At 41.6% G+C, this 25818-nt stretch overlaps 1 protein-coding gene across 1 annotated transcript in view; it reads left to right on the top strand.

Moving 5' to 3' along the window:
* Window positions 1–25818, top strand: part of LOC115143500 (metabotropic glutamate receptor 4-like) — a 305004-nt gene that overhangs the window by 215099 nt on the left and 64087 nt on the right. Inside the window, exons 4-7 of the mRNA XM_029683987.2 lie at window positions 8944–9079; window positions 9821–9975; window positions 11180–11320; window positions 19740–19940. Coding sequence (XP_029539847.1) covers window positions 8944–9079; window positions 9821–9975; window positions 11180–11320; window positions 19740–19940 — 633 coding nt within the window. The remainder of the gene's footprint in view (window positions 1–8943; window positions 9080–9820; window positions 9976–11179; window positions 11321–19739; window positions 19941–25818) is intronic.

Genomic DNA, 25818 nt, shown 5'->3' with positions numbered 1-25818 from the left:
GTAGATGGAAGGCCGTGTTGCCCAACCGAGTCCTTCGTCCTTTGAAGAATGTCTCTGCTGGTAAATTGAATACGTTGTGGTAACGTCGTTGTGTGGTAGATGGGATACTCTGTCTGTTCCTTCCTAACCCTCGTTTGCAATGGCTGTTGCTAACTCAACGGCTAGGAGGTATCACTTCAGTAGTGAATAAGAGTTCAAAGTACATACCATTCGCAACCAAAGCTCACGCTGATGTTGGTTTCGTTCTGTAGTTATTATCTGAACCATTCTGACTTCGGACCGTCGTCCTCACGTCCTCAGAACAGGAGGTTATATTGTTGTCAAGGGCTTTTATAGGAAGGGAGAGGAGGGCGTTTTTGAAAAAGTTTTATAGCCCATATCCCTTCACAGGGGCGGGCCACTGATTGAGCAGAGCCCTATCTTATGAAAACCCAAATCTCACATTTTAAAAGCTAAAATCACATTTCATCCCATCACGAATTATTTCATATTCAAACATTGAACAACAATTCCATGTGAATCCGATAACTCTGATGTGTAGACTTTCCACTGTAGAGTTTATGTCATCTTATCATTGATGAGAATTTCTCAGATGACAACCGAACTGACATCATATTCATTAAGTACCACCGCATATGTTCAATTGTTCGGATTACCAGAATATAGTTCATTTCCCCCCCACCTACTGATGTTCCCAGAATTTCTATGTTAACCAAGGGTTTTGCAAATGTAACATCAGTAGGGTAGAGAGAGGAAAAAGGGGGGAAGAGGTATTTATGACTGTCTTAAACCAGGCCAACGTCATGACAACACACACTGTTTCCAATGAATACTTGTGGAGTGAGTGAAACACTGCCTGAGGGGAAAGGGAAAGGGGATATCTAGTCAGTTGCACAACTGAATGCATTCAACCGAAATGTGTCATCTGCATTTAACCCCATCAGAGAAGTGCGGGGGGCTGCCCTAATTGACATCATCGGCTCCCGGGGAGCAATTGTTGTTGGCGTTAACTGCCTTGCTCAGGGGACACCATTTACATTTACATTTAAGTCATTTAGCAGACGCTCTTATCCAGAGCGACTTACAAATTGGTGCTTTCACCTTATGACATCCAGTGGAACAGCCACTTTACAATAGTGCATCTAGGTCTTTTAAGGGGGGAGGGGGGTGAGAAGGATTACTTTATCCTATCCTAGGTATTCCTTAAAGAGGTGGGGTTTCAGGTGTCTCCGGAAGGTGGTGATTGACTCCGCTGTCCTGGCGTCGTGAGGGAGTTTGTTCCACCATTGGGGGGCCAGAGCAGCGAACAGTTTTGACTGGGCTGAGCGGGAACTGTACTTCCTCAGTGGTAGGGAGGCGAGCAGGCCAGAGGTGGATGAACGCAGTGCCCTTGTTTGGGTGTAGGGCCTGATCAGAGCCTGGAGGTACTGAGGTGCCGTTCCCCTCACAGCTCCGTAGGCAAGCACCATGGTCTTGTAGCGGATGCGAGCTTCAACTGGAAGCCAGTGGAGAGAGCGGAGGAGCGGGGTGACGTGAGAGAACTTGGGAAGGTTGAACACCAGACGGGCTGCGGCGTTCTGGATGAGTTGTAGGGGTTTAATGGCACAGGCAGGGAGCCCAGCCAACAGCGAGTTGCAGTAATCCAGACGGGAGATGACAAGTGCCTGGATTAGGACCTGCGCCGCTTCCTGTGTGAGGCAGGGTCGTACACCAAGGCACAAAGGCATGATGCAAGGTCAGATTCTAAAGGGGCTCAAGAATAAGTTTTATGTAGTCTTATGTCTTGGGTGTAGAAGCGCTAGCAGAGAGAACAGTCTGACTTGGGTGGATGGAGTCTGACAATTTTTAGGGCCTTCCTCTGACATGGCCTGGTGTAGAGATCCTGGATGGCAAGGAGCTCGGCCCCATTGATGTACTGGGCCGTACTCATTACCCTCTGTAGCGCCTTGTGGTCAGATGCCAAGCAGTTGCCATTCCAAGCAGTGATACAGCCAGTCAAGATGCTATCAATGGTGCAGCTGTATAACTTTTTTTGAGGATCTGAGGGCAAGTGGACAATGCTATGATTGGCCAAACTGAAACGACACTGGCCATAACAAAATACTTGATTAAATGTACCAGCCCACCCACCCAAAAGATGGGAATCTAGAATGTTTAATCCCCCAATGGCTAGACAGGCTAAATGCCCACAAAGACATGAATGATGGCCAAACAGTAGCGGAAATAATTACAATTAGGAAATTCAGTGGAGCAGTACAACAACGAATTGGGTTTCTGGGCAACAATGATTGTGTTTTTAAATTTAATGAACATGAATTCAGCATGGGAAAGACATAGCTTTGTGTCAGTTTGAACCCTTAAGCCACATTGCACTTCAACACAACCATAGGACTATACGTGTACACATTTACAAAAATAAATTGAAGTCTGAGACAGTTTTGTTGGGGTACAGTGCTATGAAAAAGTATTTGCACCCTTTCTAATTTGCTCTACTGTTTCAGGGATCACTCCAATACACATACATTAAGCTGTATATACTGCAGTGTAAAAGTACTGCCCCCTTTCTGACTTTCTCTACTTTCGCATATTTTTTATAATGAATGGTGTCAGATCTTCAACCAAAATCTAATATTAGATAAAGGGAACCTTAGTGGACAAATAACAGCAATTACAAACTTATTTCATTTATTTTATATAGAAAATTATGCCAGGCCTTATGCATGACTGATCAACGACTACAGGCAGCATTTGGTTGCTGTCATTTGGTTACACTCAATCAGTTATTGAGTGTTTTTTATTTATTTTAATTTTGTTATTTCACCTTTATTTTACCAGGTAGGCCAGTTTAGAAGAAGTTGTCATTTACAACTACGACCTGGCCAAGATAAAGCAAAGCAGTACGACAAAAACAGCAACACAGAGTTACACATAAACAAACCAGTCAATAACACAAGAGAAAAATCTATGTATAGTGTGTGCAAATGCAGAAGAGTAATGGAGGCTAAATAATTATAATTTAGCATTAAGCATTAAGTGTAAAGGGACAATTACTTTTTCACACAGGGGAATTGGGTGTTGCATAGCTATGTTAATTAAATTAAATAAGTATCAATTTGTTTTGTTATTTGCAAACTCAGGCTTCAGAAAGTATTACCCCTTGACTTATTCTACATTTGGTTGTGTTACAGACTGCATTTAAAATGGATGAAAGAGTGTCTCACCCATCTACAAACAATACCCCTAAATGACAAGGTGAAAACAAGTTTATAGAATATTTTTCACATTTATTTTTTCAAATTCTTTGGAAATGCAATTCAGAAATATCTAATTGACATAAGTATTCATACCCCTAAGTCAATACATGTTAGAATAACCCTTGGCAGCAATTACACCTGGCAGTCTTTCGGGGTAAGCCTCTAAGAGCTTTGCACTCCTGGATTGTACAATATTTGCACATAATATTTTTTTAATAATGGTTGTTGATCATTGCTAGACAGCCATTTTCAAGTCTTGCCATAGATTTTCAAGCCAATTTAAGTCTAAACTGTAACTAGGCCAGTAAGGAACATTTCATGTAATCTTGGTAAGCAACTCAATTGTATATTTGGCCTTGTGTTTTAGGTTGTTGTTCTGCTGAAAGGTACATTTGTCTCCCAGTGTCTGTTGGAAAGCAAACTGAAGCAGGTTTTCCTCTAGGATTTTGCCTGTGCGTAGCTCGATTCTGTTTGTTGTTATCAACAAAAAACGACGTACTCCTTGCTGATGACAGGCATACCCATAACATGATGCAGCCCCAAACATAATGCTTTGTATTCAGGACATAAAGCTGATTTCTTCGCCAATTTTTTTGCAGATTTACTTTTGTGCCTTATCGCAAACATGATGCATGCTTTGGAATATGTTTATTCTTTACAGGCTTCCTTCTCTTCACTCTGTCATTAAGGTTAGTGTTATGGAGTAACTACAGTGTTGTTGATCCATGCTCAGTTTCCTATGACAGCTATTAAACCATTGCTTGGACCTTAAAACTCTTTTATTTTATACTCATCACCATTATCAGATGTTGGGGTCCTGTCTTCCAGCCCCTTTGTTTATAGAGTTCTTGCCCGCTATAATCATTCAACTCTAACTGTTTTATTAAAGTACCGATTTGCCTCAAAGTGAAATCCCTGATTGGTTGCCTTCCTCTCTATCAACGGAGTTCAAATCAAAATCAAAGTTTATTTTTCACGTGCGCCGAATATAACAGGTGTAGACCTTACAGTGAAATGCTTACTTACAGGCTCTAACCAATAGTGCAAAAAAGGTATTAGTAGAACAATAGGTAAGTAAAGAAATAAAAACAACAGTAAAAAGAGAGTGAAAAAACAGTAGCAAGGCTATATACAGTAGCGAGGCTATAAAAGTAGCGAGGCTACATACAGACACCGGTTAGTCAGGCTGATTGAGGTAGTATTTACATATAGATATGGTTAAAGTGACTATGCATATATGATGAACAGAGAGTAGGAGTAGCATAAAAGAGGGGTTGGCGGGTGGCGGGTGGCGGGACACAATGCAGATAGCCCGGTTATCCAATGTGCGGGAGCGCTGGTTGGCCGGGCCAATTTAGGTAGTATGTACATGAATGTATAGTTAAAGTTACTAGGCATATATGATAAACAGAGAGCAGCAGTCTAAAAGAGGGGTTGGGGGGGGGCGCACAATGCAAATAGTCCGGGTCGCCATTTTATTACCTGTTCAGGAGTCTTATGGCTTGGGGGTTAAAACTGTTGAGAAGCCTTTCTGTCCTAGACTTGGCACTCCGTTAACGCTTGCCATGTGGTAGTAGAGAGAACAGTCTATGACTGGGGTGGCTGGGGTCTTTGACAATGTTTAGGGCCTTCCTCTGACACCGCCTGGTGTAGAGGTCCTGGATGGCAGGCAGCTTAGTTAATATCCTTGTAGTAACTGGGTGTATTGATACACCATCCAAAGTGTAATTAATAACTTCACCATGCTCAAAGGATATTAAATGTCAAATTTGTAATGTTTACCCATCTACTAATAGGTGCCCTTCCTTGTGAGGCACTGGAATAACTCCCTGGTCTTTGTGGTTGAATCAGTGTTTGAAATTCACTGCTCAACTGAGGAACCTTACAGATAATTGTATGTACTGTGTGGGGTACAGAGATGAGGTAGTTATTCCAAAATCATGTTAAACACTATTATTGCACACAGAGTCCATGAAACGTATTTATGTGACTTGTTAAACACATTTGTAATCCTGAACATATTTAGGCTTGCCATAACCAATGGGTTGAATACTTACTGACTCAAGACATTTCAGTTTTTCATTTTGAATTAATTTGTAAAAACACAATTCCACTTCATGGGGACATTATGGGGTATTGTGTGTAGGCCACAAAATGTAAAGTTCATCCATTTTAAATTTAGGCTGTTACACAAACATGTGAATTCTTTCTGAAGGCCCTCATTTAAGCCCATTTCTTTTCACTGTTCACTTCAGCTGCTGACATCAAACATTTTGAGAATAAGAAACAGTAGTTTCACTGTATGCAATTAGAACTGTAGATCATTATGTGCTGGAAAAAAGGGTGACATTATACACAAAGCAATTCTGGAGTCCTGAAAATGGAATGAAAACATAAGCAGTTGCTCACAGCAGTGCATTTCAGTGGGAATGGGAATGATTCTGTGTAATGGAATGTCTTAACAGTAGGTTGCTCGGTGCACAAACTATTTTGACATGAATGATATTCTATTTTCAATTCAATTCTAATTCCCCTTTTCTTGGTGAGGAAATTCCCCTGTGATTAATAGATCTCACCATCTTTTAGTCCTAAATAACGTAAATGAGTTACTTATGGTTCGTTCAGCCATTCCTATGGGGAAAGTATAGGGTTTTGGGATAAACACCAGAAAAAGGTCTGAGATTAACACAGGTTTAGGAGATCTTTTACGTTTCATAATAATGTCAGTCAGTTAGCGTAACTGTTACGTTCCCCAGCAAGAAATCCAAATAATGTCGCTCAAACAGAAGGGGGAACAAAGAGTCACTGACAACAATCAAACAAAACAGGTGGGATTATAGGAGGGGTTCTGAAAAGACACTCATCCACTGAAAGTTGACTATTAACAACAACTGGATCCAGCACAGGTGTAACACATACTGACTAATGTTGTGGAAATTCAGTACTGAGAGAGACTTGGTCATTTCTTCAAACAATCATCTTTATTTCATATCAATTAATTATTGAAATAATGAAACTGTCAACCTCACACTCAAAGTTGTGTTGTAGAGAGCTTCCCTAACAATGAACAACAGACATCTTGTATAGGACACTAAGAATGCTTAGATTCACCCCTCTCAGGCAGATCAAAGAGCATCATAAGCAACTTTTGGTTCATCCTGTCTCATCTGCACCTGGCGTTATCTTAACCTCTCTGGGATATGTGGGACGGTAGCGTCCCACCTCGCCAACAGCCAGTGAAAGTGCAGGGCGCCAAATTCAAAACAACAAAAATCTCATAATTACAATTCCTCAAGCATACAAGTATTGTACATCATTTTAAAGATAAAATTCTCGTTAATCCAGCGAAAGCACCACAATCGATTATGTTAGGTCACCACCAACTCACAGAAAAACACAGCCATTTTTCCAGCAAAAGAGAGTCACAAAGAGCACAAATAGAGATAAAATGAATCACTAACCTTTGATGATCTTCATCAGATGACACTCATAGGACTTCATGTTACACAATACATGTATGTTTTGTTCGATAAAGTGCATATTTATATAAACAAATCTAATTTTACGTTGGCGCGTTATGTTCAGTAGTTCTAAAACATGCGGTGATTGTGCAGACAGCCACATCTATTTACAGAAATACTCATTATAAATGTTGATGAAAATACAAGTGTTATACATGGAATTAGAGATATACTTGTCCTTAATGCAACCGCTGTGTCAGATTTCAAAAACAAACCGTGCAATAATATGAGTAGAGCGTTCAGACAACAAAGCAGCCAAAAAGATATCCTCTATATTGGGTAGTCAACATAATGAGCATTATAAATATTCACTTACATTTGATGATCTTCATCAGAATGCTCTCCCAGGACTCACAGTTCCACAATAAATATTTGTTTTGTTCGATAATGTCCATCATTTATGCCCAAATAGCTTCTTTTGTTAGGGCGTTTGGTAGCTAGTAGCGGTGCGTGAGTAAAATCACTGGGGAAGCCAAGCCAGTAAAAAAGTCATATTACAACCTACGTTGTGATAATTGCATTGTTTGTTCTATAACCCATTTGTTCTTATGCCACCATGATATACAATAAGGCTATGACAACAAACAGACAACAGTCTCATGGTGGCGGAATAAATTCAACTATGCATATGTTTGTTTCATCACAAAACCGGAGAACAACATCTGTCCGGTGAGGTTCACAAAGCAAATATTGCATGTAACAAACAGTTATATCACCTACAGCATGGTCAGTTAATGTTTTCGACAGTTTACTAAACAACTACTGATTTAGAACCACAGAGAGTTACCCCAAGTCAGCAAAACAGGAGCACTGCCTCCGCTACACCATTTCAACGTATACATTTAAACATAATCAAATCAACAAGGCTATATATGCTTGGTTTAATACACAGTACAAAAAAATGTAAGATGCCCAAAACTATTTAGTCCAATCAATGATGCTAAATATCTTGTGGTTGTCCATGATACTGATTCCTGTCTGTCTCTGTGTGTATGCGTGCATGCGCACACACTTGTAGAATAGTTGAACACCAATGCCGTCCCATTCTCTTTCATGTTGGCAAAACGGTCTATACGCTTTTAGTTTTAGTTTTCTTAGGCTACCTAGCTAAAATACTTGCTAGCCTGACATCCTCGCATGGGAAACAATGAACCAGCTAAGTTAGCTAGCTAGCGTGAGCCTACTAGGCTACATCCAGGCTACATATCGAACCTCTATCACCTAAGGCCAGTGGCGCAACATATGAATTTATGGTTAGATCAGAATCGACGTCAGAATCCTTGGCCTGTACAGAGAATTAAGTCAAAACCGCAAGTTCTAATACCCATCTCCAGCCATGGTTTAGGAAAGGGTCGATATCTAGACACATTTTTCTGACAATGGTGAAGTTTTGCTTAGGAGATGATTTGGTTGTTGTGAAGCCAAATCCAAGCTGGCCTCCCTTGGGGGGTGTTTTGGCATCCATGAAAACACGCCGCCGATTCTAACCCTATTGTCCTACCGCTATCTAATTACCATAACATTTACTACTTGCAAATATTGTTTTAATATGTTACGTCTGTCATTGCTTTCATCATCACCTTGTGTGTATTTCTGCTTTGGTATAGTGGGTCTCTAATTTCCATATTTCATTTGAAGCTGTTCTCCTCCCCGTGGTTTAAGTGTGTTGATTAAAGATGTCCTTGGTAAGGGTATCTTCAAAATGAACATGGATCAAGTGAAGTCCTATGTGTCAGATTTCCTCTCCGACCCCCACTGGGCAGTAACTGAGCGTCAGATGCAAATGTTTTCACAGCAGGTGGATTTAGTGAAGCCGAAGGATTCATACAGTCACAAACCTCAGAGAGAACAATGTTGTTGAGAGTTCTGCACTTACTGGTGATCTACACTCTTAGAAAAAAAAACTTTTTGGCTCTCCCCATAGGATAAACATATTTGGTTCCAGGTAGAACCCTCTTTGGAAATGGTCCTAAATAGAACCCAAAAGGGTTCTTCAAAGGGTTCTTCTATGGGGACAGCCGAAGAACCCTTTTAGGTTCTAGATAGCACCTTCTTTTCTAAGAGTGTACTGATAGGTCAAGTTGAGCTTCTGTGAAAAGTGAAAACCTTCCAATCCAGCACTTAACCTGCCACTCAACTGCTTTGTGTTTTCTTTCTCTCTGTTGTAGGAGGTGTGTGCATCTCTCAGTCGGTCAAGATTCCCCGGGAGCCGAAACAGGGAGAGTTTGATAAGGTCATTCGCAGACTAAGAGAAAACCCAAATGCAAGGGTGGTCATTATTTTCGCCAATGAGGATGATATCAGGTAAGGGTATTATCATCGTAGCATTGACAAGTTGAATATGAAATATACTAAAATCATACAAATGTTCATTATAAGAAATACGCAGCATGAAATATTATCAAAGGGAGAAGAGTCAATCGGCAGAAATAAAAAGCTTGACATTTAAATGATGCATTGTGCCTTGGTCGAGCGCTGTCATAATTCCCCCTTTTAGATTCTCCGTCGGTAACTCATGTTAATATGCTTCCACCCATTATCTTAGTGACAACAGGATAAACTTGGACATTATCTTAATCGTTTAGCCTTTCGTTGTCCTTACGTCAGTCAATGTTACCAGCCACTGTGCAATAAGCTTTGGATGACTAATGTTGTCATAAACCTGCTTTTATTTAACTCAGGTGAAAAACAAAAAACCTGGAGAAAGTATTTGCTATAGTTCTATTGTTAACATTTTCTGGTAAAAAAAATTGATTTCTCTGGGCACACAACACACCAGACCATACATACACATCACATTCTGTATTAATCAGACCAGCCAGACAAATACAATGGGATCCAAATTAGTTTTCACCTTCACTATGGATAGGACAGATGTAAGAATGAGTGAATTCAAGTTGAATCATGAACGCAGTGTACTATATAAGTCATTGTTGTTTGTGTAGTTCTTAACGCAGTACAGCCATAACAGTTGGTTCATAGAAAGTGTTACCATAATATCACATGTATTACTGGTAACTAAATGTGTTTATCCCCTTGTACCAGGCGGCTACTCCAAGCAGCCAAGAAGGCCAACCAGACTGGCCATTTCATCTGGGTGGGCTCAGACAGCTGGGGCTCAAAGATCTCTCCAGTGTTACACCAGGAGGAGATGGCAGAGGGAGCAGTCACCATCCTGCCCAAACGCCAGTCCATCAGAGGTGAGGGGGAACAGAGACATCTTTAAGGTTGCTGGGGATAACTTTTAGATTGGCAGATTGATTTGGTTGATTGACTGAATGATTGCTTGCTTGATTAATTAATTAATTGTTGGGGGGGGGATGTAAGGTGAACAAAGAAAGTGTAAGGGTTTTCCTGTGGTGAAGGAGAAGCGGACCAAAATGCAGCGTGATGGTTATTCATGTTCTTTAATAAAGGAACTAGACATGAAATAACTAACAAAACAATAAATGTACGAAAACCTAAACAGTCCTATCTGGTGCAAACACAGAGACAGGAACAATCACCCACAAACACACAGTGAAACCCAGGCTACCTAAGTATGATTCTCAATCAGAGACAACTAATGACACCTGCCTCTGATTGAGAACCATACTAGGCCGAAACATAGAAATACCCAAAACCTAGAAAAACAAACATAGACTGCCCACCGAACTCACGCCCTGACCATACTAAATAAATACAAAACAAAGGAAATAAAGGTCAGAACGTGACAGAAAGCTTTTAGGTTGCTGCTATGAACTTTTAGATTGGCTTTGATTGATTTGATTGATTGATTGGTAGATCTTGTGTAGCTTTCCCTAAATGTACAAGGATAAAGGGACTGAGATAAATTAAATTGTTGTAGATTACAGAATAATGGATTTAGCATTATGTTTATTTTACAGACGAGACGTTGACATGGATCAGTAGTGCGTTATTGTGCCAGCAGCTGGCAGCGTACATAGGCATCCCAATTCTGATCTTTTCTTCACTAATTTTGTTTTTTGACCAATCAGATCTTTTGCTAATAATTGGGAAAAATGTCAAAATTGGGTTTCTTGTGTAAATACCGCCATAGAGATATCTCTGTTAACAAGTCTCACCAGATCTTGTTCATTTTAACACAGGACACTTCCAAGCCCGATAAACTGTTGTAAAATATAAAGCATTTACTGTCCTGTGCTAGCATCAGTCCCCTTGTCCAGACCTCTGTCATGATCTACTCAGTCTGCCAGCCAAGCCACAACTCTGGTCTATAACACAATCAGCCATTATCAATACACTCATTGTTAAAGAAATAGAAAGAAATGTTACCCCAATGCTCCATTACATTCCACCACATGTCAATAACTGTATTGGCAAGGACACTGTTGCCAGAGTGAGTGCACTGATGATGACAATGATGTGATCGATCTCTTCCAGGGTTTGATCGTTACTTCATCAGCCGCACACTGGAGAACAACAGGAGGAATATCTGGTTTGCTGAGTTCTGGGAGAACAACTTCGCCTGCAAGTTGAGCCGACACGCTTTGAAGAAAGGGTCCGGGCTGAAGAAATGTACAAGTAAGACAATTCTCCTTTCCTTTTCTTTTCTACCTTTATTTAACTAGGCAAGTCAGTTAAGAACAAATTCTTATTTACAATTACGGTTTACAGGGGAACAGTGAGTTAACTGCCTTGTTCAGGGGCAGAATGACAGATTTTTACCTTGTCAGCTCAAGGATTCAAACCATTCAGGGATTCAAACTTTCGGTTACAGGCCCACATTGCATCTCTACTGATCTCAACTATCTTTAGAAAATGGTTAAGTTTCACAGGTAGAAACAGCTGTTTTCCTGACCATGTGACTGAACCAGGAAAACCCTCTGTCCTTATCATAGAATGATGTGGCCCTTGGCTTATGATACATGATGACATTTTGTACACCATCGAAAGCTATAGGTACAACATGAGCTAGATTAAAAATTATGATGATGAGGTATTATTTGGGCCTTGTGTTTTGGCTGAGTAGACCGTTTGCCTGTCCTCCCACCTGGAGATGGCAACATAACAGGGTAGTAGCAGGTCTGTGTGGTTAAACATCTCTACTTCCAGGATTAATGCCATATGCTATCCAGATGTGTCCTGGTGTGTTCTGTCTTAGTGTCCTGGAGATTGTTTGATCGTCACAAATTCACCCCAGGCGTTCAATCTTGACATGGAGCTCAATACCTTCTCTCTAGGTGTTCTAAGAATCCAGCTGTATGTGACATAAGGCTAGTGGTATGATAATGGTCTGAAATGCAATTAACAGCAAAATGCTAATATAGTCTCATTATTCCCTAAGGGTTTAAAATCAAATGATTCCTATTGTGATTTCTGTTGTCATATGTTCATATATAATGAGTCTTAAGAGGCCTGGGTAAGGCCAAAATGTCGTAAATATGCCAACTTTGATGAATTATTACTCAAGTATGCTTTTAGATAGACATGTCAAATATATGTAAACATCCTTCCTCCAAAGGACGATTCTATGGATTACATTTTGTGAAAATCCCCTCAAATCATGTTTTTTTTTGTCTTGGGTTTGGACATGCAGTTACTGACATAAATACAGTGTATGACGGAACACAACATACTGTATCATATAATAGGCATTCACATACATTCAATTCACATGTAGCAAATGTACATCCTTAAAATTCATGAAGCGAGCATAATTCATAGTCATGTTCTAATTGGCTTTCAGTAGAAGCCAACAAACGGAATACATTGTAAATGTGTGTTTGTTTAATCACACTGCTACATGGAACAGCAATCAAATTCTCGCAATATACTACAAAACTGTCAAAGGCTGCACGAACAGAAGAATTTCCTTCCCTTTTGTTTTCTATTAGGTACTGTTTGGGTTTTAAGTCGTTAGGCTAGCACTGCTGTTTCTGGGAGTGTAGCAAGGCATCCAACTGGAAACTAACTACAAGTGGATTAGAGGCCATCTCTCCTCACCCAGGCCAGTAATTCAAAAATCAGCAACGGTGTGAGGTCAGTAAGCAGACATGTCTTATGTATCTATTGGGAAAAATATGGCAAAATAAGATTTCAACAGATCAATATCATCAGTCTAAACAGAAGACTAATGCCAGTCACATCCTCTCAGTGCCACTATCTACTCCTTTGCTTTTTCATGGATGAACTGGCTCCGTGTGAAGAAAAGATCTGGGAGAAGAAAAACCCCTTTCAGAAAGCCAAGGATATAGCTACAGATCTTTATCTTAATTTGATCACTATTGTCACAGATACTTTTCCTCTGCAGCAATACATGCAAATAGTAGTCCATTCAAGGTTTAAAAAGGCTTCTAAAGTTTGTAATTTCCACTATGACAAGTCAGCAATAAGCTGAACGATCTGAGTAGGGATTGGAGAGATATAAATTGCAAACTGAAGGACAGGCTTTGTGTCAGTCTCAGTCACATTGTCTTTTAATGTTGAACTAAGCTTGCTTGATGACTTCATTCACTAGAAGGACCTGGAGGAGGAAGGGTTGGGGAACTGGGACATCAACCTTGACTCATCAGCTCATTGACTCATCAACTCATCCATGCATGGGCGTTACACACTGAGATAGATTGGTCTTGAGGCGTAGATGGAGTAAAGAGGTCAATCGGACTGACCAAAACAATGGAATTGCCATGGAAACGTGTGAGGGAAAGGGCCAATGGGGAAAGATCCCTATTCTCCTCATTGCCCCCCAACAAAATTAGCCTGCATTTAGGCTATTGTTTATATGTGTATTTCACACTATGATGAGGTAAAAATCAGCATATAAAATTAGTATGGTTGTCAACCCCAACATATGTTAATGTCATCATCACCAATCAACTGCCCTACAGTTAAAAAATACTTTGACTACCACCAACAATTTATGTATACAAACAGGAGTTTGTATATACTTTAACTTCCTCTAAACCTGAAAAGGGACAACTTCTAAATGTTATGCAGCAAAAAAAATAACATTGTGGGCCTGTTACAATACATAAATCATGATGGATTTGACAAATATCCACTTTGTTTGATCAGATTTGTTGAATGTGCACCAGACTGGTCAATGGAACAGTCTGCATTCCATTTACACATTTACCGCATACATTCTGGCATAGCTGCTCTGGAATAGTGATACAAACTCAACAGGCATGTTATTGTGAGTGGGTAAATCATGTGTGCCAGAATGTTATTCTTTGACACTTCTTGACATCTGCATTGCTCCCTGTGGCTGAAGCCTTGGTCTCATATGGATGTCATGACAAGACAGTTGGAAGCCTGCCCTGTCTTTTTCATCTAAAAAGTTACAATGTGCTTGGAAAGTGGAGACATCAAGAATGTCAAAAAGTAAACATTGCTATAGACACCCAGCAGTTTTGGAGACATTGTCCCGTTTGCTAGCAAAGAGATTTGCACTAGCTAATTAACAGTAAATAGGTCAATTGTTTCACCTCACGTTTAGCAAGAGGGTTAGCTAGCTACCTAAAATTGCTTACAGTTAGTTAGGAATCGATTCTACACATTTTGCTAGCTACAGTAGCACTAACCTATCTCTAAAAATGATAATGTGTCTTTAGTTGTTTATATTTTCCCATTGTGAGGCACGTTCATGCCTAATCAGGGTGGCAGGTAGCCTAGTGTTTTGAGCGTTGGGCCAGTAACTGAAAAGTTGCTGGATCGAATCCCTGAGCTGACAAGGTAAAAATCTATTGTTCTGCCCCTGAACAAGGCAGTTAACCCACTGATCCCTGGTAAGCTGTCATTGTAAATAAGAATTTGTTCTTAACTGACTTGCCTAGTTAAATAAAGAAAATATCCACTTTCTATGAGTATTGTACAGGACTAATGAATACATATGGAAAAATAGACACATCCAACTAGTTCAGGTGCCTGAGAGAACCAAATTAATGATCATTTTGCTCATTGCTTGGGGTGAACAAAATGCTAAAATAGCTAAATGTGCGGAGAAAAATCCAGATAAGATGAAGATCTGATGAAGAGCTTTGCCATGTGAAAAGGCTGTGAAGGATTTATGTGAGTGACAGTCTGAGTTAAATACCTTGCCTGCACAGCTCTGTTTGCCAGAAATATGATGGGGTGTTGTTTTTCTAAGGCTGTGTGGAAGTTTGTTGACGTAGCAGAAAGTCATAAACTTCTTTGGCTTTGCAATCCCCTCTCAACGTGCAACGTTTCAGGAATTCTCCAGGTGCCTCTGGTGGTGCTGGCGAAGGCTTTGCACCTGTCTTCAAGGTGCTAAGCAGACCACATGGGGTATGAGTGAAGAATAATCAATGTCCTGGGAGGGCTCTGTGTGCTCACAGTGATCAAAGAGAGAGCGAGCGTGACTGGTAGACTAGTCTTTTATCTGTGAATGAGTGAAATACACAGCTGATATTGATTAATGTGGAGAGGAGCAGGAAGGTAGAACGGGTCCCAGCTCCCTTTCCTGGGGTTTGATGCCTCTGTCTAATTACTACAGGGGAGAACAGCATGTAGCATAGCAACACACAGCAAGCAGCATAGCAACACAGACACAATGGCTGTCCTTTGCCATAACCATGTGATATTACCACAATAAGTTATGGTTTTAATTCACCAAACTTACGTCATATGAGATCCAAAATGCTCTCACGTGTCTCTAATGAACAGTTTGTAAAATGTTTACAACATCCTGTTTTTTTATCCATGTGTTCCAGCTTGCAGGTTTTGAGTTGGCAACTTCAGGACAGATGATTTTGAGATGGCAGAGTCAGGACAGACGAATTGGGAATGTTCATCAACTTAAACATCCTACATTTCCCAAGGCACACATAGGGGGAGATGTTCTCATGTGAAAAAAATGGATGAAGATTGACTATGGATGAAGTTCATGTTTTTATCGACGATGAAGGGAGATGTGGCCTGGTGCCAAACCCGAGCATGCAGAGGTTAACAGGGTCAGAGCCGACCCAGAATCACTAACTCCTCTCTGTGGCACCCTGGTAGAGGGACACGACCTTGCTGTGCTGCTGCTCCTAGTCTGAAAGGATTTCTCTGAAGGCAGCGAGCCAGCCTTGGGAGTGCGTGGGCGTGCTCCGACTCTGCAATGAGATGAGAGGCTTTGCTAGGAAAGAGAGGCAATACCAAGTGTGTGTGTGTGGGCCACCATACCTCAGCCTGAGAGAGATATACTATATCACTCCCTCTCTCGCTCCTGGGCTGACCCACAGCCCAACCGCATCAGCCAATCTGTGGCAATATTTAGAGAACTTGGGGCTAAAAGGTTCTATCTGGATATTTGTCAAAAATGTACTTATTGACATAGCATTGTTCTGTTCAATGTTCTCTACCTATATTATACACCATTTCATGTTAAGGTCAAAATAATACACGATAGAAATGGCTAAAACAATTCAAACCAATGAGGGTTCAGAACTTCAAAGCCAATTATCTCAGAATCATCTATTTATTTACTTTTACCATTTTTCTCCCCAATTTCGTGGTATCCAATTGGTAGTTACAATCTTGTCTCATTGCTGCAACTCCTGTACGGACTCGGGAGAGGCGAAGGTTGAGAGCCATAAGTCCTGCGAAACACAACTCAACCAAGCCGCACTGCTTCTTGACACAATGCCCACATAACCCAGAAGCCAGCCGCAACAGTTTTTGCAGATAGAACCTTATAGTCCTAAGCTTTCGATGTGTCTGTCCAATTTTGGTGCATGTGGCGCTCAATTACCACAGTTTACCACAATTATCACAGCCGTAACCTGGTTCTTTATTTATTTCATAGATGCATAAGCTTTAGTTTTTTGCTGTGGCAAACTGATATATGGTAGATGAAAGATGACTGAAAGAGAGCTATCGATTTGGTGCTAGCAAGCTTTTAAGTTGAAGTGGTTCTGCTAAGATCAGAAAATTGTCTGGCACCAATATCAGGACAGCGTTGCAAGAGGAATGAAGTAGAGTGATGCAACACGGTTTCTGCAGAGAAAATCAAGAATCAATTCTTTCCATGAAACAAATTACCAGAGAGAGCTGCAACTATAGCAAAAAATAGCTAAAATTTCAAATAAATATGTTTCAATACCGACATACTTGACATAGCACATTCCTTATCTATACTGTATATCATACAGTGTACATATCAGGATATTACTATGCATAGTACCTATTATATTACTAGGCATAGTACCTATTCTATTACTAGGCATAGTACCTATTCTATTACTAGGCATAGTACCTATTCTATTACTCTGCATAGTACCTATTCTATTACTCTGCATAGTACCTATTCTATTACTAGGCATAGTACCTATTCTACTACTAGGCATAGTACCTATTATATTACTAGCCATTGTACCTATTTTATTACTAGGCATAGCACCTGTTATATTACTAGGCATAGTACCTATTCTATTACTAGGCATAGTACCTATTCTATTACTAGGCATAGTACCTCTTCTATTACTAGGAATAGTACCTCTTCTATTACTTGTTATTTTTATCTGAGTCTGTATTATTGATTATTGTACTACAATAGTTAAGGTAGTTATTAGCACACAAGCATTTTGCTGCACCTTTTATACCTGCTGTAAACTGTGGGCGTGGCCAATACAATTAGATTTGATTATATGTGAAATTAATAAAGAAAATGTTTTACAGTATTCTCCTGCTGGAATGCTTTAAGTCCATAGCTATTAGGTTTGCAATGGGTGAAAATACAATATATTTCCATGTACATGAGGTTTGATCATAATGCATCAAAACTCAAAACTACATTATTGTCCAAACAGACCCCCTTATACTGAGACTAATTTCCCTAGTAGATTTATGCTTACACACAAGAGCGTCAATCTTGTTCTGTAGCAAAAACAATTCTCCCCCAAACAACCCAACACAACATGGTATTGTAGAAACACAGAAACAAGCAATGGTTGCTTCCTAGGCAACCTACATATAATTACATCTGATTAATTGTTGCTTATGTAACTTTATTACCTATACATCACTTATGAGATGTAATTCTATGTAATATACTGTATATGACATTTTTATGCATCACATAAATATTATACTGTATATGTCACTGGACATTTTTCAAACAGGAAGTGAAGAACAACAATAATCCATGTATTCCTAGAGAGAAGAAAAATAGTGATTCCTCTGAGGAGAAGACCTTACACTCCACATATTGGAATTTATTGGCTCCTCTGCAGTGGTCTAGCTAAACATTTACCTTCCAGCTAATTTTGAGAAGTATCAGGAAGGAGGGGCCAGTCAGTCAGTGCATCAAGGCCAAGACGCTAGCCTAACGGAAGGGTAATGTATTTTTCTCTATGACTCCTGGCCCTTTGCCACGCCTTCCATTACAAGGTCCTACTGTTCTTAAGTGCTTCAAACAGAACTGGCTTAGCCGCGTACTCAACTTTGCTGACTTACTTTACACTAAGTTCCTAGCATTTCAGATTGACAAAGAACTAGCAGTATAACTGTGGACCCTGCCATAGTGAAAGCATACAGTCTCAGTACATAGAATCCAGTTGGTGGTAATTAAATAGGCACAGGTTGTCCCAAAAAGCGCCCTAATTCCTATCTAGTAGACTTTATAGGTAATCAGGTGCCATTTGGGACACAGACATTGGTATAAAGTATTTTCCAAACATTACCTCCTGTCTTTGTCTGCCTGTATGTCTCTTCAGCCTCTTCTCAGAGCAAAACATATTATGTTTTTACTCAAATCCATGCCACTCCATTTAGTATGATATGTTACTTTATATTAGGTTACATTACATTGACTAGAAGTAACATAGTAAATGTAAATCGGGGACTTTCAAATTAGTATCATATGTTACGTTTGGTATGGACAGTAGGATACTTAAGGCAACATGTAATGCAAATGTCTAGCGACCCAAAGGTTGCGTGTTCGAATCTCATCACGGACAACTTAGGCATTTTAGCTAATTAGCAAATTTGCCACTACTTACTACTTTTTATCTACTTTGCAACTACTTGCAAGGTAGTTGCAAGTAGTGGCTACAACTACTAGGGTTGCTTAGCTGACCCTTCCCCTATCCATAACCCTTTAACCTAACTCCTAACATTAATCCCTAACCTAACATAGCATATCCTACTAAAGCAGTTGCACGTAATATATCATACTAAATGGTTCAAATGCGATAAAGACCGAGGAAACGTCCTTCCATTTTTCTTATTGTATGCCCGCTATCACATTGGTAGCCAATGTAATGTAACTTAACATAAAGTAACATGTCATACTAAATGGAGTGGCATGGAATTTTGAGACCAGGTTGGTCTCTTGCTGTCTCTTTCTGTACCTTCTCATCAGCCATCTTCACACCGGAGTAACCATAGGTCATACAGCTCACAAAACCAATGACAGTGTTTAAGTAGATACGTGTAAGGCCTTTTTTTCCCCCCAACAAAGGACCCACTTTGCCCTTTAAAGTGGACTCATTTTGATAAGCCACCACAGCAGATGGAATACCAATCAGTAATCATGTAGTACCAGATTGACGAGCATTTCAAATACACATTTAGAAGATCCAATTCAATCTGGGTCTAATGATTGCTTTGCAGCATTCATGGTAGTGTGTGCTTGACAAAGCTAACAATGGAGAAATTGAGTACCAGCAAAAATAAGTTAATTTGCAAGTCAAAGAACCATCACTGTATGGAAGCTACTCATGTGGTCACCACCTGAGTGTAATAATCACCTACTGTTGGGATCAACACAATAGGAACTCAATTTTAACATAACATGTTATTCGTCATAATATTCAAGACGTGTAGGCCTACCTGTTATTGTATTTCTGTATTATTTCCTATACTATCACATGTAACATTGCTCATATGCTTGGGATCACCTTTCTATTAATCTTAAGGTGATACTAGGGTTGGTGACCAGTGGTATAACGTATTGCATTTCTCAGATACCTAACTTGGTTGTCGCTCTGCTCTACAGATCAGGAGCGGATAGGGAAGGACTCCAACTATGAGCAAGAGGGGAAGGTGCAGTTTGTTATCGATGCAGTCTATTCCATGGCCCACGCGCTGCACAACATGCACAGGGAACTCTGTCTGGGGAAGGTGGGCCTTTGTTCCAGGATGGATCCCATCAATGGCACTCTACTGCTCAAACACATCCGCATGCTCAACTTCGCAGGTCAGCCACCTACTTTGTACACACACACACACACACACACACACACACACACACACACACACACACACACACACACACACACACACACACACACACACACACACACACACACACACACACACACACACACACACACACACACACAGGGTACCCAGCACCCAAGCACACACCACCTCACCATTTCTATCAGATTTGTGATGTTTTTCTATGATTATTTAATAAAATGGGATTAATTACACGATGTGAAATATTTACACACGATTGAAGACATCTCTAAACTGAGAGGAGAGGAGAGGAGAGGAGAGGAGAGGAGAGGAGAGGAGAGGAGAGGAGAGGAGAGGAGAGGAGAGGAGAGGAGAGGAGAGGAGAGGAGAGGAGAGGAGAGGAGAGGAGAGGAGACTAAAAACCATTCAGAGTAACACATTGTCAAGAGAGGGCCTCTTGAAGAAATAGAGGAAATATCTTTTGGGGTTTTACAGAGATTCATTTCAAATGGATTAAACGGAAAGAGAACAATGCTGCTTGCTGGAAAATCTAGAAAACTCCTTGAAGGGGGGCAGTCCATTGAAATACATACTCCTGGGAATATTTTTGGGATCAATGTTTGGCAAAACATCCAAGAAAACACTATTATTGATTACATTTATTACAAAAGATGCAATGGTGTATGTGAGAAACATGTATCTCCTAAGGAGGAGATGTGAAACCAACAACTGCATGTGTTTTTCCTGGCTTATTTGAAGACACCAAGGAAAACTACACCAACTACACTAACAACAAGATCAGTTGTAGCAGGTAGCCCGATCTGTTTGTAGACACTGTGCGACACAAGTGGGCTGCTTCTGGGTTACACTCAACTTCCTCCGGTTGCATCATCAGCAGCACACATCAGTATGTTTAACATGGACAAGCAACCCACTGGGGCTATGGGAATAGCAGACTGGAGGGTCATTTATCAAAGATAATATTTATCTCCTCACCAGATACATAAATTACTCACCAAAATACCTCCAAAGGATACTTTTTTTTTTTAATCGCTTGCAAACAAAAATCATATGACAGATCGGTGAGAGCATTTTAAAATGCTTTTTTTGTTTCACTTGTAATGAATGATTCCAGAGGCCACAGCCAGTGCTGTTGGTTGTTGTTGTTGGGTTCAAGGTCTCCGCTGAGATTTAATTACAATCCAGTCTCAGTTTTAACCGCAGAGGGTCTAATGTGTCAATCCTCTTATACACTATGGTTAAAGCACCCAGGATAATGTGCAAACGTCAAAAAAGGTCAAACGTCAACAGCCTCCCAAAAGCAAAGCATTGGGAGTGTAATTAGTCACAGTGAGGTGGCCGTATCTGTGGCAGGCTGACAATCATCACCAATCTTATTTAGGAATATTGGCCTCTGTGGACTATCGCTACATCTCTACTCTCACAGTAGCAGAGAGAACCCCTCTTTGTTCAAGTGTGAGGATGCTTATCCTTCTGCCATTTCAGAAACGATGTACTAAGTAGGTTCTTTGATGTCTTGCTCTGCTTCTTCTTCTAGAAACCACAAGCAGTATGACAGAGGTTAAGACCTGGCATAGACATTTGTAATAGTTAGTAGAAAGTATTTTTCAATTATACAAAATTCAATAGTGTTGATGTCAGCCACTCAGTTCTAAGACAGAGGGCATATTTCTATAAATCATTAACCTTCGTGCTTTACCCTTCCCAATGTATCCTCTGATACTTTTTTTTGTCTATTCTAAAACATCCACTTCTCAAATGTTTAATTTTGGCTCGCTCAGTAGCCGTCAATGCCTCAACATACAAAGCAAAGGTATCAAACATTTTTCAACCTCACTCTAGCCCCTGGTCCCAACCTCTCCCAGCACATTCTTCTATCTTGTGCCCACTTCTTCCTTTGATGCTCCAAAGACTGGCATGAAACTTCAATGAGCTGCGATTGAATGAAGCTTCCCATCAGTGTTCTGAGTCTGCTGCTATCACGTCTGAGAAACAGTGTTTTCTTTTTGTCTTTTAACTCTACTGCAGACAGAATGCAGTGGGCCTTTCGACTGTCAGTCTCCACAGACACTGCAGTTGTGACTATGGAACAAAGGCAAAGCACTGTGGGTTTTTCCCTCTCAGCGTGCTTCTTTTCCCCTCTTCTCAGGGAAGTGCCAATTCTTCATTGTTGTGTGTCTCAGACACTGCCAATTGAAATTGTAAAAAAAAATCTGCATGCCATCAGATGTTCTCTTTTTTTTTACATGAACTTGAAGAACAAGGCTTCACGTCAGTTAAGGCGCATAAAAAAGAAAGCTTTACACACAGCATCGAAGTCAGCCAATGTGTCACGAACCTTGCCGAAGAATGTGCCTCTTCCTGTTCGGGCGGTGCTCGGCGGTCGTCGTCGCCGGCCTATTAGCTACCATCGATTCCCTTTCCGTTTGTTTTGGGTTATTGGGTAATTGGGTACACCTGTTTTGTATTAGGGTTTGTTTGTAGGGTATTTAACCTGTTGCTTCTACTCGGGACGCTTGCGTCCCAACTAGAGCTCTGGAAATGCAAATGCGCTACGCTAAATGCTAATAGTATTAGTTAAAACTCAAAAGTTCATTAAAATACACATGCAGGGTATCGAATTAAAGCTACACTCGTTGTGAATCCAGGCAACAAGTCAGATTTTTAAAATGCTTTTCGGCGAAAGCATGAGAAGCTATTATCTGATAGCATGCAACACCCCAAAAGACCCACAGGGGACGTAAACAAAATAATTAGCATTTCGGCGTTACACAAACCGCACAATAAAATAGAAAACATTCATTACCTTTCACCATCTTCTTTGTTGGCACTCCTAGATGTCCCATAAACACTATTTGGGTCTTTATTTCGATTAAATCGGTCCATATAAAGCCTAGATATCGTTATATGTAGACTGTGTGATAAACAAAAAAAACATTGTTTCAAAACGTAACGTCATTTTTTAAAATTCAAAAAGTCGACGATAAACTTTCACAAAACACTTCGAAATACGTTTGTAATGCAACTTTAGGTATTAGTAAACGTTAATAAGCGATAAAATTCATCAGGAGGCGATGTAAAGATCATTAGCTGTCCGTCTGGAAAAATGTCCGGCTAGAAACTCAACGAAAATATCCGGTCCTAGACCGGATTAGATACGGTGTCCTGCATGTGTTTGACCAAGAAAAAACTCGAAGGGAAATGACAAGACTCTAGACACCGTGTGGAAGCTGTAGGTACTGCAACCTCAGTCAATTAATTGTGGTTCACCTTTATCAATGGGATCAAGTAGCGCATGGATATATTTTCCCATTTTCAGTGATCAGTTTTTCCTGTGCTTTTCGATGTAAATGCCGTTCTGGTAAAGGCACAGCAGTGATTTAACCAGTTTTTTAAACGTCTGAGTGTTTTCTATCCACACAGACTAAGCAAATGCATATACTATATTCCTGGCATGAGTAGCAGGGCGCTGAAATGTTGCGCGATTTTTAACAGAATGTTCAAAAAAGTAGAGGGTCGACTGAAGAGGTTAAGGGCACTAGGCCCGCTGGGTATTTGTGCGGGCTTGTTTGTGTTACTCTGTGTTTGATGGTGTGAGTTATTCGTGTATTTATTCTCCAGACTATTTTGTCCTGTTGTTTGGACTGGCAACTTATATACGCCCTGTGTGTTGGCGTGACTGTTTTGTTGCGCTGGGGAATAATTTTGAAAGAAAGACTGAACCCTGCTCTCTGCGCCTGATTCCACCCACCACTCCTAGTTGATCGTAACAGAAGCCCGCACCTTCAGAAATGGAATCAGCAGGAGCAGCGACCACCCCTCTCCCCACTATGGAGGAGTGCGTCCATCACCACACAGCGGTCCTCCATCGGATTGGTACCGCGATGGACCAGATGATGGAGAGGATGGAACGATGGGAGAGGAGTGGTCTACCGACGTCTACCCCAGCTCCCCCACTGCCGACACCACCTACTCCACCTACGTCGTCCTCTGTGTCCGGCGCACTGCGTCTCTCCCCCCCGAGGGAGTACGATGGAGCGGCGGCTGGGTGCCAGGGATTTTTGCTCCAGCTAGAGCTCTACCTGGCTACCGTGCGTCCGGCTCCCTCGGGTGAGGAGAGTGTGAGCCTCCTCGTCTCCTGTTTAACGGGCAGGACGCTGGACTGGGCTAACGCGGTCTGGAACAGTCCAGACTCAGCTCGGGACAACTACCTGGAGTTCACCCGCCGTTTCTGAGCTGTGTTCGATCATCCACCAGAGGGTAAAGCGGCGGGTGAGCGACTGTTCCACCTCAGACAGGAGACGAGGAGCGCACAGGACTTCGCGTTGGAGTTTAGGACCCTAGCTGCTGGTGCTGGGTGGAATGACAGGGCCCTGATGGACCATTACCGGTGTAGTCTCCGGGAGGACGTCCGCTGGGAGCTAGCTTGCAGGGACACAACTCTCTCCCTGGATGAACTAATAGACATGTCTATTCGATTGGACAACCTGTTAGCTGCCCGCGGGCGTTCAGAAGGGGTCCTGTTAATTCCACCTTCCAGCTCTCCCACTCCCACTCCGATGGAGTTGGGAGGAGCTGCATCTAGGGGGATCAGAGGGGGCTCCTCCTGCTCCTATTGTGGACGGAGAGGACACACTTCGGACCGGTGTTGGAGGAGTCCCTCTGGGAGTCGAGAGGGTCGGCGGAACACTCCTCGGCCACCCCAGGTGAGTAAGCACCGAACTCACCCAGAGCTCCCTGTTGGTCACATGTTTTTGTTAATTTTTTTCCCTGCGTTTTTCCCCTCTCTTCAGCATAAGGCGCTAGTCGATTCAGGCGCAGCTGGGAGTTTTATGGATCGTGGACTCGCCCGTAAATTGGGTATTCCGTTAGTGCAGATAGACCCAACTGTCCCCGTGCACTCCTTAGATAGCCGACCGTTAGGGTCAGGGCTGGTCAGAGAGGCCACGATTCCGCTGGACATGGTAACGCAGGGGAATCATAGGGAGAGGATCAGTTTCTACCTTATTGATTCACCTGGGTTTCCGGTGGTGTTGGGGGTTCCCTGGCTGGCTATTCACAATCCCCTTATTTCCTGGAAACAGGGGGCTCTTAAGGGGTGGTCAGACGAGTGTTCAGAGAGGTGTATAGGAGTTTCCATCGGTGCCACGACGGTGGAGAGACCAGGTTTCCACCGTGCGCATTCCCCCAGAATATGCGGATTTGGCTATCGCTTTTAGTAAGAAGAGGGCGACCAAATTACCACCCCATCGACGGTGGGATTGCGTGATAAACCTCCAGGAGAACGCTGCACTTCCCCGGAGTCATGTGTACCCGCTGTCACAGGAGGAGACGCTGGCTATGGAAACATATGTCACGGAAGCTCTGAGACAGGGGTACATTCGGCCCTCCATGTCACCCGTCTCCTCGAGTTTCTTTTTTGTGAGGAAAAAGGAGGGAGGTCTGCGTCCGTGCATTGATTATCGAGGTCTCAATTCGATCACAGTGGGTTTTAGTTATCCGCTACCTCTCATCGCTACGGCGGTGGAATCATTCCACGGAGCGCGTTTCTTCACAAAACTGGACCTCAGGAGCGCGTATAATCTGGTGCGTATTCGGGGAGGAGACGAGTGGAAAACAGCGTTTAGTACCACATCAGGCCACTATGAGTACCTCGTCATGCTGTATGGGTTGAAGAATGCTCCAGCCGTCTTCCAATCCTTTGTAGATGAGATTCCCAGGGACTTGCACGGGCAGGGTGTGGTAGTCTATATTGATGACATCTTGATTTATTCTACCACATGCGCCGCGCATGTTTCCCTGGTGCGCAGGGTTCTTGGGCGACTGCTGGAGCATGACCTATACGTCAAGGCTGAGAAATGTGTGTTCTCCAA

The sequence above is a fragment of the Oncorhynchus nerka genome, linkage group LG15, assembly GCF_034236695.1.
Source record: "Oncorhynchus nerka isolate Pitt River linkage group LG15, Oner_Uvic_2.0, whole genome shotgun sequence".
In the NCBI taxonomy this organism is placed as follows: Eukaryota; Metazoa; Chordata; class Actinopteri; order Salmoniformes; family Salmonidae; genus Oncorhynchus; species Oncorhynchus nerka.
This window is presented reverse-complemented; position numbering and strand designations above follow the sequence as displayed.